Source organism: Coregonus lavaretus (assembly GCF_964263955.1).
Source record: "Coregonus lavaretus genome assembly, chromosome: 31".
In the NCBI taxonomy this organism is placed as follows: Eukaryota; Metazoa; Chordata; class Actinopteri; order Salmoniformes; family Salmonidae; genus Coregonus; species Coregonus lavaretus.
The window spans coordinates 37,936,131-37,949,132 of NC_140018.1; the positions used below are offsets into that span (position 1 = coordinate 37,936,131).

The 13,002-nt window shown below is 42.2% G+C and overlaps 1 protein-coding gene across 1 annotated transcript; it reads left to right on the forward strand.

The window, feature by feature from the left end:
* Positions 1 to 5,985: 5,985 nt before the first annotated feature.
* LOC311106847 (zinc finger and BTB domain-containing protein 25-like) lies at positions 5,986 to 12,563 on the forward strand. The gene is made up of 3 exons (XM_084149218.1): positions 5,986 to 6,106; positions 7,603 to 7,794; positions 9,734 to 12,563. Exons 2-3 carry the CDS (start codon positions 7,622 to 7,624, stop codon positions 10,986 to 10,988), a joined length of 1,428 nt encoding a protein of 475 aa, XP_084005344.1. The 5' UTR covers positions 5,986 to 6,106; positions 7,603 to 7,621; the 3' UTR covers positions 10,989 to 12,563.
* Positions 12,564 to 13,002: the final 439 nt, after the last annotated feature.

A 13,002-nucleotide genomic window follows, 5' to 3' on the forward strand; every position in this document is an offset into this window, starting at 1 on the left:
AGCCCAACTCACGCAAATCCAACCCTCCCGAGACTGGGTGTACAGTAGAATAAGAAGGCAGTTAACATTACTCAGCTGAATGCTTGCAAATAAAATTGACGAACATAGAACATTTGACTTATGTGATACTGGCATAGTAGGCTAGTTATTATATTATACATGTAGGCCTATACAATTAAATTAGGTGTATCTTCCGCTGCATTAATTTGATTAATAGCCTATGTTTATTGCCTATTTATTTCGTCTCCACATGCACAGGCATTTACTAGAATGACCACCGATGAGGATGATTTAGGCTACACATTTGATTCATCTGAAAGTTTTAGAGAAGTCGCCCTATGTCTGGATGTTTCAGCTACATTTCAGCATAAAGGCAAATTAGAATAAACATTCAAATCTCCAAGGCATGCGTTTATTAGAACTTTACTGCGCTCATTGACTGAGCATGGCATGTACATTAGAAAGTTTCCTCTGCATATTTTTTTTAGGATAGCGTAAAACACACTGTATTTACAAAAAAAACACACAGGTGATTTTTATACATTGTATGACCTGACAGAAAATGCACATGGGACACACTCTTTTATGGCATTTTGCCCGGTGGGCGGTGCCATACGTCACGGTGTGCGTCGGTTTCAAAGTGCAAGGACTGTCATGGGACTGTCCGAAGCGCGTCAACGTTCAACCAAGGCTGGGTACCAGTCGTTTTAGCAAACATTCCACTCCTTGCCACTCCGGTCATTTGCCAAAGTAATTCCTGGTCATTTCCCATGTCTTTGGCAAATGACACGGAGTAGCCTGCAAGGAGTGGAATGAAATAGCTGAACTGAGACCGTAACCAGGCAACTCCACCTGTGATCTAATTCATACATTAAGCTATGGTGGGTTTATACTTTATAGTTTACAATTGCACTTTCATATTAGTACACCATTTTGCTTTGAACTAACGATAGCTACCAAGTGGCAGGACCAGTTTTTCCAAAAGTGAACGATGTGTAACGTCTAGTTTTGCTAGCCAACCAACAACGTCAATGCCACTATCAAGCCAATCATTAGCTGCGGGAAGTAGTTAGGGGGTGGGGGTGGGTGAATGCAGAATAATTTTTGCCTGAGTTGAAGACCTCTAAATTGGTCAGCTAATACAGAACTGTGCACTACTTTTATTTAAAAAATGTAAACTACATTTATTTGAGTGCATTTGTAACTTGAGTCTGATAATTATCTGTAGAAAACAGTTAATCTGATAATACTTGTGGAATATAAAAATGCTTGCTTGATAGCCTATATGTTTTCCAGTTTCTTGAAATACTTTGCAAATGCAACTTATTTCTATGTGAAAACTGAAATGGTCTATTCCTTCCTTTTCAGTAGACACTCTTATCCAGAGCAATTTACAGTAGTAAGTGCATACATTTTCATATTGGTCCTCCATGGGTATTTTACCCACAAACCTAGCATTGTAAGGACCATGCTATACCAACTGAGCCACATCATGACATCACATCATCACAACCCACTTGATGCATCAATGTACTAAATTACTGTATTGTGCATTGTTTTTCTTCATGATGATGAAAAGTCTACAGCTACAAACCTAGATGACCAGCATGTGTACAATACAGTAATGTACATTTACATTAAGTGGTTTTTAAGGATGGTACATTAATACTACTCAAAAAGTGGTTGTTTTCCATGTTATTTGATAAAGAAAGATACTTAATTTGACATTGCTTTGTTGTCATTTAGCAGACACTCTTAACTGTAAGTCTACAGTGGAGTACATACATTTTCATACTTGTCCCCCATGGGAATCAAACCCACAACCTTGGCATTGCAAGCACCATGCTCAACCAAGAGCACATGGGACCTGATGGGACATGACATGATGTGGATGTTTTATGTCTTTGCCCATAACTTTGCACCTTTTGGTGTAAATGTTTGAGGACATGGTTTTGTTCTTTCTGGATTCTATTAGAATGACAATTGCAGAGAAAGGGACGGGGCAACAATCAAATCAAATCAAGCTTTATTTATACAGCACATTTCAGATATGGAATGCAACACAATGTGCTTCACAGGAAAAATAAAATAAAAACAATGAAGATAAACACTGAAATATTTAGTACACAACAAACATAAGAGGATAAAAAAAACTAAAGAATAACAATAAAAACTGAATGACTAAAAAGCATCCTAAGGAAAAGCAAAGCTAAAAAGGTGGGTTTTAAGATCTCTTTCAAATATGTCCACAGTTTCGGCCCCCCTCAGGTTCTCTGGCAGGCTATTCCAGAGGCTGGGGGCATAATAACTAAAGGCTGCCTCTCCATGCCTCTTGTTCCTAGGCTTTTGGATAGTTAAAAGGCCAGTGCCAGAGGGACCTACTGGGTACGTAACTCAAAAGCATGTCTGACATGTATTGGGGTGTACAATCGTGGATTGATTTAAAAACCAATAGAAGAATGTTAAAATGAACTATAAAACTCACAGGCAGCCAGTGCAGAGACCTTAAAACTGTGCTCTTCGTCTGGTCCTGGTCAGTACCCGTGCTGCAGCATTCTGTATGTTTTGCAGTTGACCAATGGCTTTCTTGGGTAGACCAGACAGGAGAGCATTACAGTAGTCAAGCCTGCTTGTAATAAAAGCATGGATGAGTCTCTCTGTATCAGCCTGAGAGAGAAACGGCCGCACCTTGGAAATGTTCCTCAGGTGGTAAAAAGCTAGTTTGGTCACATTCCCAATGTGTGATTCGAAATTGAGTTCAGAATCTAAAATAACACCTAGGTGTTTTACCTGGTGTTTTATCTTTAATGCCTGTGAATTAAAATGTGCGACCAGATGCTCTCTCTGTGCTTTGGCTCCAACAATAAATACCTCGGTCTTGTCTTGATTTAGCTGGAGGAAGTTGTGAACCATCCAAGTATTTCAATCACTAATACAATCTAATAATTTATCCGTGGAGCTAAAATCCTCTGGGGACACAGAAATGTAAAGTTGTGAATCGTCTGAGTAGCAGTGAAAATCAATGCTGTTCTTTCTGATAACGCTGCCAAGGAGTAACAATATATAAACTGAACAGTACCGGACCCTAAATCGAACCTTGTGGAATGCCACATGTGAAATGTATTTTCTATGAGTTATGTTCACCAAGGGTGACAAAAACTCTCGACCAGTTAAATAGGTCCTTAACCAATTTAGAACTGGACCGGAGAGGCCAACCCACTGCTCCAGTCTGTCCAGAAGGACATCATGGTCAACAGTGTCGAATGCAGCACTTAAATCCAAGAGTAGAGAGCTGTTTGGCATCTGTGTTGGCTCTAAGATAATTTACTACCTTAACTAAGGCTGTGTATTGAACCCTGCAAGATACTATTGAATCCTGCAAGACACTTGTTAATTATACAACTACCTTTTTTGCCTAAGTGGAGATGCTGAAAACATTTTTTTTCCACGATTATCGGTCCGCTTATACTAGTAAAGGCCCAGTGCACTACTTTTGTAAAAAAACAACAACAAAAAAAACACCCTCAGCACCTGTATTTCCTGCGGCTATGAGCCAATCTAATAAATGTACTTGAATTAAATATATTAAACTGATCATGAATAGATTTAACCTCATTTCACTGCTGATTGGTTAGTCAACATGCAATAATACCTGTATACTGTCAATCACTGAGATTAATTATTTGTATTTCTGGCTTCATTAAAAACTGTTAATCTGATGGATTTTGGATGTCCTTGTTCTTAGTTATTTGTTAGAGGGCCTATATACAGTACACGAGGCCAACTTTACCATATTATCCTAGAGGCATACTTACACACCCAGTCTCATTTGCGTGAATGATATCTCTCAACTTTAAACATTGTGAAATTCGAATAAAAAATAATTTGTATAGCTTCTTCCTACTCTGTGGCTGCATGAAATAGCAAACAATGTGAATTTAGCGATTACATTTGTTTACTGATGAAATAGTAACATCCATTACTGTAGTTAGGCTTAGCAAACCTGTACTCTCTATTGCTGCTTTTCGACTGTAACACCAGTGTAACACTAGTGCAGGGTTCCCCAATTGGCGTCCAGCGGGTGGTTGAAGTTTTCTGAGCAAAGAAAAAAAGAAGATTTAAATTGTTGGACATAAAAGACTGTGAAAATACCAGGAAATCAGCTCTAAGTGATCTTAATTTTGGAAATCTGTTCCCAAGTATTCCCATGCATAATAGAGAGACACGTGATTGTATACAAATGTAAGCAAGGTTTGAAACGATTATGTTTTAGTCAAATACATTATATATGTTTGGGCTTCTTGCAGTCAATTTGCAGTCTAACTTAATTGTAAATATGTTCAGGCCCAGACCATCTGCTCAATAAAAATAGTTTTGATAATCCCTGCACTAGTGTATACCTGATGTTATAGGCTACTAATCAAAACAGTTGATTTGTGCAAAGGTGTTAACTGTCAAAGGTGTAAACCCTTGTTCACAGTTAGCCATTGCTATATAAATGCACCTGAAAAGCCCCAGCAGCCTTGCCTTGGCCCCCCCCCCCAAAAAAAAAAAAAATAAATAAATAAAATAATTGTAAAGTGGTTATCCCACTGGCTATAGGGTGAATGCATCAATTTGTGAGTCGCTCTGGACTAGAGCGTCTGCTAAATGACGTAAATGTGCCCTTGAGCAAGGCACTTAACCCTAATTGCTCCTGTAAGTCGCTCTGGATAAGAGCGTCTGCTAAATGACTAAAATGTAAATGTAAAATGTAGCCTTTTGGGGGCCCTCAGCGAGATTTAGTTGGCATGGCTAATTGAGTGAATGTCTGTGACTGACATAACAATACAAAAATTGCTGATGCACAACCAAATTTCAAACTTGCACTTTGTGTATTATACTATTCTAACTCTCAACAGTAAATGGAGACCCTGACTGAGTTCCACAAAACATGTATTAAGTGTTCTGCAGTTCTACACATTTTGCCATAGGGTGGAGTTTTATTTTCTTAGCACATTTCATGCAATTCTACTCATTTTGCCATGACTTATGCCATGTTAATGATATCTGAGTGAGAGTGAATAACAAAATCAATGGGAGGTCAGGGCCCCTGGGTATGTGCCCTGCGTGAACGGTTGGTATTCGGCTATGATAACTACAAGTTTAGATAGCTGGCTAGACTAATTTACCAATCTAAAAAATGTTAGCTGATCTGGCTAATTGAGTGACTGGCTGTGACTGACATAACAAGAGAAGAATTTCTGATTCAACCAAATTTCGAACTTGCACCTTGTGTATTCTACTATTCTAACTCTAAACAATAAGTTGAGACTCCTGAGTGGCGCAGTGGTCTAAGGCACTGCATCGCAGTGCTAACTGTGCCACTAGAGATCCTGGTTCGAATCCAGGCTCTGTCGCAGCCGGCCACGACCGGGAGACTCATGGGCGGCGCACAATTGGCCCAGCGTTGTCCAGGGTAGGGGAGGGAATGGCCGGCAGGGATGTAGCTCAGTTGATAGAGCATGGCGTTTGCAACGCCAGGGTTGTGGGTTCGATTCCCACGGGGGGCCAGTATAAAAAAAATATGTATTCACTAACTGTAAGTCGCTCTGGATAAGAGCGTCTGCTAAATGACTAAAATGTAATGTAAATGTACCCGACTGGGGGTTGGGGGCCCCCTAGCGGCCTGGGGCCCTAAGCAACCGTTTATGCTTGGAGCCGGCCCTGCTTGGCTCCAAGTTAGAGCAGGTTCGCAGGAGCCATGGCCAAGTGAGACACAGGTGCTGGCCTGCATAGATGGAAAAAGAACACGGGTAAATCCTCAGTGGAAATGCGACATATATGGTTTAGCGCAGTGTGTTAAATAGATTCCACAATCCGGACATGAGCGAGTGCTCGGTTCGTTCTCGACACTGTGCGCGCTGAAATCTACGCCCACCGTGACGTATAGCACCGCCTACCGGGCGAACTGCAGTGAAAAGAGTGTCCCAAATGTACGGCGCAGTACAGTCACGTGACGAATAACAGGCTCAGTTGACATATGAAGACGTGCGAGGCTGTGCGAGAATTTCTCTGCAGCAACAAATAGGCTACGAAATATAAATCTGTATTTCTCAAATAGGTGGTAAGAAGGACTCCCAATTATCGTATGTGCTTTGTTTTGCAAATAGGAGGGGGTATCCAAATGCATGCATTAGTCTATAAGGATCACTTGATTCGGTCGGTAGAAACACTTGATACAACGCAGACGTGTGTGAATGGATGTTATGCTGTCGTGAAACAAGTTGGCGAATTTATCATGAGACCAGCTGTGGGTTGTAGGCTACATAGGGGACTGGCATATTGACAATCTTTTAGGATGGTATTTTCAGTTATTTACGTATTCCATTCGTCGAAAGCTGACCCTGTCGTGGTTGCAGAATGCATGCTTTGTTGCAATGTCTGACAGTCTAACGTATTGTCCCATCTGCTTTGAAGTAGACAACATTAATGGATACATTTGAATAAAGGGTTGCTACAATATAAATATGCCCGGTGGATTGCAACAATAATACTTCTAGCATTTTTGGAAAGCTCAAATTCCTGCCTTTTCAATGAAACCACTGTTATTTACCCCCCTTGACGGTAATGATGGGGAGAAAATATAGAGCTGTACATAGTTTAACCTGTAGCCAAGGCTTAATAGCCTATATGGTTAATTATGGCTGGCATTGGTTACAATCTGCCACAATATCAATGTTGTCAGCTAAGGTACAGTATATGAGGGGACAAGGCTATCAGAATGTGCAGATGATGGAAGTTAGAGGTAGCCTAAATATTCATTATTTAATCAAAATAAATGCACTGACTATGTGACTAAAATGGCTGTGATTAAAACTCAACTAAAATAGTTTTAGTCGACTGATAATAACTAAAACTAATGAAGGATGAAATGACTAAAATGTAACGAAGACAAATGTATTTTAAAACTTAATCTAAAATAGGTGCCAAAATTAACACTGCAGTGTAACAGTAAATTCTGTTGACCCCACGCTCAGTTGCAATGTAACAACCTCGCTACATCGACATCGGGAACTGTTTTTTTGTCAAAGTATTTAGGTCAGCCTACTGTTCCACAATGTTTTGCGTGTCAATGTTGTCACACCAGACGTGAAACTCCTTTATTATCTAAGATGTCTACAGGTAGAAAGTTACGGAGATGCCAACATCTGGCCGAGAGATGCTTCTTTCAGTTCTTTGACCAGCAGAGTATGCCATTGTTTCAGCAACACCTTGAGAAATGCCTTAGTGCATGAGTCAGAGGTGTGACATTTATGAACATATGTTTGGTGTGTGTTTTATAGGGTGGGGGAAGAGTTTAGTCATATAGAACCACATTTTGCCATTGCACAGCAATCAGACCTTGCATGGGTACCAATAGTGTTTGTGTATTTAGTCGTTTATTGAGCTTACCAGGCACAATGGAATAGTCCCTGAAGTGCAAACCACACCCACCACGCTAAAAGTATTTGATAGGAATGAAATACTATTTTAACCCAGGTCTGCACAACATATCCTCTCCCGATTTTAATTTTAACCAGTGTATATAATACAATATTAATTACTGTGTGCGTGTGGCAGGTGGTCAAGAAGTGGCGTCATGGACGTGTCCAGCCACAGCCTGTTCCTCCTGCAGCAGCTCAACATCCAGAGGGAGTTTGGCTTCCTGTGCGACTGTACCGTTGCCATTGGTAACGTATACTTCAAGGCCCACAGGGCCATCCTGGCTGCCTTCTCCAACTACTTCAAGATGATCTTCATTCATCAGTCAAGGTTTGCTAGCTTTTATGAGCAGTATTTGTCAATATCACACTCATGGTGTTGTTAGATACCTATGTTTAGGCCTACCCACTTCAAGTTAATAGTTAGCATTGTACAGTAGCATGGTCTAGTGTCCATATACAATGTAGGCTAGCATAATAGTGGTCATCAGAGGTTGTTTCAATGGTATTGGACATTCGAAGGTATGTTCTGTGTTGACTCATATTGCACTGACTGTTAAGATAATATGATCTTTGAGGATGGTAATATACAAAATGTATATGATATTTGTGTGTTTTACTTGGAGAGCTGTCAGAAATATGATATTTTGAGCTAGTTTTGTATTTATGCAGTACCAGTCAAAAGTTTGGACACACCTACTCATTCAAGGGTTTTTCTTCATTTTTAATTTTTTTTACATTGTAGGATAATAGTGAAGACATCAAAACTATGGAATAACACATATGGAATCATGTAGTAACCAAAAAAGTGTTAAACAAATCAAAATATATTTTATATTTGAGATTCTTCAAATAGCCACCCTTTGCATTCTCTCAACCAGCTTCACCTGGAATGCTTTTCCAACAGTCTTGAAGGAGTTCCCACATACGCTGAGCACTTGTTGGCTGCTTTACATTCACTGCCTTCCGACTCATACCAAACCATCTCAATTGGGTTGAGGTCGGGGGATTGTGGAGGCCAGGTCATCTGATGCAGCACTCCATCACTCTCCTTCTTGGTCAAATAGCCCTTACACAGCCTGGAGGTGTGTTGGGTCATTGTCCTGTTGAAAAACAAATGATAGTGGCCACTAAGCCCAAACCAGATGGGATGGCGTATTGCTGCAGAATGCTGTGGTAGCCATGCTGGTTAAGTGTGCCTTGAATTCTAAATGAATCACAGACAGTGTCACCAGCAAAGCACCCCCACACCATAACACCTCCTACTCCATGCTTTACGGTGGGAACTACACATGCAGAGATCATCCGTTCACCCACACCGCGGCTCACAAAGACAGTTCGGTTTGAACCACAAATCTCCAATTTGGACTCCAGACCAAAGGACAAATTTCCACCGGTCTAATGTCCATTGCTCGTGTTTCTTGGCCCAAGCAGGTCTCTTCTTCTTATTGGTGTCCTTTAGTAGTGGTTTCTTTGCAGCAATTCGACCATGAAGGCCTGATTCACACAGTCCCCTCTGAACAGTTGATGTTGAGATGTGTCTGTTACTTGAACTCTATGAAGCATTTATTTGGGCTGCAATTTCTGAGGCTGGTAACTCTAATGAACTTATCCTCTGCAGCAGAGGTAACTCTGGGTCTTCCATTCCTGTGGCAGTCCTCATGAGAGCCAGTTTCATCATAGCGCTTGATGGTTTTTGCGACTGCACTTGAAGAAACTTTCAAAGTTCTTGAAATATTCTGTATTGACTGTATTGACCTTCATCTCTTAAAGTAATGATGGACAGTCGTTTCTCTTTGCTTATTTGAGCTGTTCTTGCCATAATATGGACTTGGTCAAACGCATTAAGAAGGAAATACATTCCACAAAATAACTTTTAAGAAGGCACACCTGTTAATTGAAATGCATTCCAGGTGACTACCTCATGAAGCTGGTTGAGAGAAATCCAAGAGTGTGCAAAGCTGTCATCAATGCAAAGATGGCTATTTGAAGAATCTCAAATATAAAATATATTTTGATTTGTTTAACACTTTTTTGGGTTACTACATGATTCCGTATGTGTTATTTCATAGTTTTCATGTCATCACTATTATTCTACAATGTAAAAATAAAGAAAAACCCTTGAATGAGTAGGTGTGTCCAAACTTTTGACTGGTAGTGTACATCTTACTCTACAAAATCTAAGAGATACTTTATTGAATTTGTCTTTGCTGACTAAAAGCTAATAGTCAGCAATAATAATTTCCCACTGTCTACTACCATCTCCACAGCGAGTGCATTAAAATCCAGCCCACGGACATCCAGCCGGATGTGTTCAGCTACCTGCTCCACATCATGTACACGGGCATGGGCCCCAAGCAGCCAGTGGACCAGGGCCGCCTGCAGGAGGGCATCAAGTTCCTCCATGCCTACCAGCTGTGCCGTAACCCCGACGAGGGGTCCCCTGATGCCACCGACCTGGTCCGTATGTCCAACCTGTATGGTATTCAGATTTCGTCCCAGTTGGCCAACAAAGAGGATACTGGGGGCCCTAAAGGTAGTGCAGGGACCCGAGGAGGAGGCAGCCCGGAGGACGGGCGTTCGTCCACCCGGGCGGGCCGCTCCCACGCTGCACAGTTCTCGATGACCGTGGGGTTGGAGGGCGTCCCCTCCTCGGACCGTCAGCCCTTCTCTGGTCTCCTCCGTGGCGTCTCCTCAGTGGCTTCCGGCGACGACTCAGACATCTCAACGCGCATCAAGCAGGAGAGGGTAGAGGAGGGGGAAGGGGAGGGAGGGGAGGGCCAACAGGCGCTGGGAAGGGGAGGGTCCCCAATGTCTCCTTCGGCCCAGGGCGGCAGCCCCTGCCAGAGCCTCCTGTTCAAGGATGGCCCCCTGGCGCTGCTGTGTCCCCGCTGCGGTGAGCGCTGTCCCTCCCCCGAGGGGCTCCGCAAGCACCTGTTCAGCCACGCCGCCTGCACCCTGGACCCCAGTGGACTAATGGAGGGCCTCTCCCAGGGCGGGGTAGGGGACCTGGAGGGCCCTGAGAATCAGCAGCAATGTGGGGCCCCCCAAGATCAGCTGGACGCAGGCTGCCTGGAGGAGGCCCTGAGGCAGAGCCAGGCCCTAGCTGACGAGCTAGCTGCTGAGCTAAGGCGGAGCAGGGGTGGTCTAGCCAGTGGCACCAGTCCACCCCCCACCACCACCACCTCCACTACCAGTCACGCACGAAAGCGCAAGATCACCTGCGCTGTGTGTAGCCTGCGCTTCGCCCAGAAGAGCCAGCTGCAGGAGCACATGTACACGCACACGGGCAAGCCGTCACGCTACCACCGCTACAGCCGCCTCTGCAGCCAGCTCATCCATGCCTCTGGACACTTCTGCGAGGGGCCACCGGAGGGCGGCGGTGGTGGCGTTGGGGTGCCGGCAAGCACCACAGTAATGTTGACGGAGGAGGCCAACAGGGAAGCTCAGGACAATGGCAGCTCCTGCTATTCGCTAGACTCTGAGATTTCACCAGAGAGCGTGGATGCCGTCACTGTGGAATGAAAGTGCAAACAAACTGTAGAAATAAAATAAATACATGAAGTCCCAAATATTGTTTCTTATTCTTAATTCCAGATAATACCTCCTGTTTCAGTTTGTTTTCTTCAGTTTGATTCCTACTGAACATGACCCTGTTTCAGTTGCACGGATTCCTTACCTTTTGTCATTATCCTTCCACTTCTCCGGTTATATCCTGTCTTTTGTCAATACCGTCATCTCTCTGTTGGTTAGATAAAACCCTGTAATGTGATTCCAGTGTAAACCGTATCTTATTTTATTCAGTGAATGTCTGAATAGAACATTGTTTTTACATGATAAATGTGTTCTCTCTCTGTTGTCATATGTTACCAGCTGATATTGATTGGAAATTAGCAAATACTATGTATCTGCATTTTTTTCTGAAAACGTGCACTTTCCGAATAAGTAGCTGTTGAAATGGAGCCTATGTAATGTTGTTATGGATGTTTGTCAGGGTTACAGGAATTTGCAAGGGACGACTTCTTAAGACCAAAATGTTGCAGTACCCCCCCAAAATCGTGAGCAGTGCCTTGGTGTTTTATTGTTTTCTTTATTACCTCCTGACAAACTAGCAAAACACACTAGAGAATTAGCTTGAATTCAGAGGATTCAGGAAGACTGTACTACCTACTTAAGTGGACAAGTATGCAAAAGGAGACAAAGTCACAAGTGTCATCCCAAAACCTTTCAAGCTGGAAAACCTGGGGCTGTATGTTTCAAGTGTCATAGGAGAGGTGATATAGAATCAGGTGCCCCCCTGTCTTATTCATTGAGTTTTTCCCGTCTTATTCATTCATTCATCGAAAAGGAAAAACTGATTCTAAATCAACTGAAACCAAATCGAAACTGTAGAAATGATAATGGACCTACATTCATACAGTTTCTTGACTGTGTCCATTTCGCTAATAATCATCGAAATGAAAGCTAGACAGTCAGGGAGCATCTCAAATTCCCCAAACGATGGATAGAGGACAATTTTTTGCTAATTTTGACAGTGAGGAAATATATCAAATTTTCATTGCGGCCCTCTAGACCTCATTGAAGACCGACTGCGGCCTTGACTAAGAATATTTTCAGCACTAGGAATATTTTCAGCACTAAGAGGAAGGACTTATATTAGCTCATAACAGGCTAACATGAGTAGAAGTGACTAAAAGAGATGTTCTGAACTTCGTTAGTGCTCTACAGCTTTATGATAGTGAGATTATAGTTTCACCTTTGATGGATATGTGGTAATGGCTATCAGAATGTGTAGAAGAATGCATCTGGTAATGTCAAAACAGGAGTCTGCATGTACTGTGATAGGTTTATACTGTCTATCGAAGTTGGTGATCAGATTTGCCATTTTGGGTGTTTCATTTTTGTACTGTTGGTATGTGTGTGACTTCTGGTGTGTTTGAATTGGCTACACTTCTATGGTGTTTCCACTTTGTCATACACTTTAAACATGAATGTGGTTTAATGTTTTGTAAATCTGTCACCTTTCCCATTTTTTTTTTTTTTTTTTTAAGAGATTGTCCAGTGTAACTCTTCTCATTGATAAGAATCATCGGTTTCCACAAACCTGAGTGCCAGTCTTTATTTATATATAATGCAAACTCCTTGTCACTCATTTCATGCCAAATGGATAGACAAGGACTGCAATGGAGTAGACAAGAGCACAAACAGATCTAGGACCAGGGTTTTTTGTTCCCTGTTCTTGTAGTAACAATCTGTTACCACCAGAGGCCACTTAAGAGCTGAAGGACTCATCTCCAAAAGGTACCATCACTCCTCTCCTCTACACTGTGCTTGATGGGTCCCATTTGTCCACCTTTTTCCAGAAGTGTGCACTTGCAAAATATCTGACATGGATTTAACAAAGGTGGAAACTCCCTCCAGCCAATGCTTACGCCAATCCTATGCTTATAAATCCATGATTGGGAGTGTGCAAGTACACACTTCTGAATAAGGGTGGCGAATTAGGATGCGATCATGGTCCTTTGAGTGAAGCAGGGTA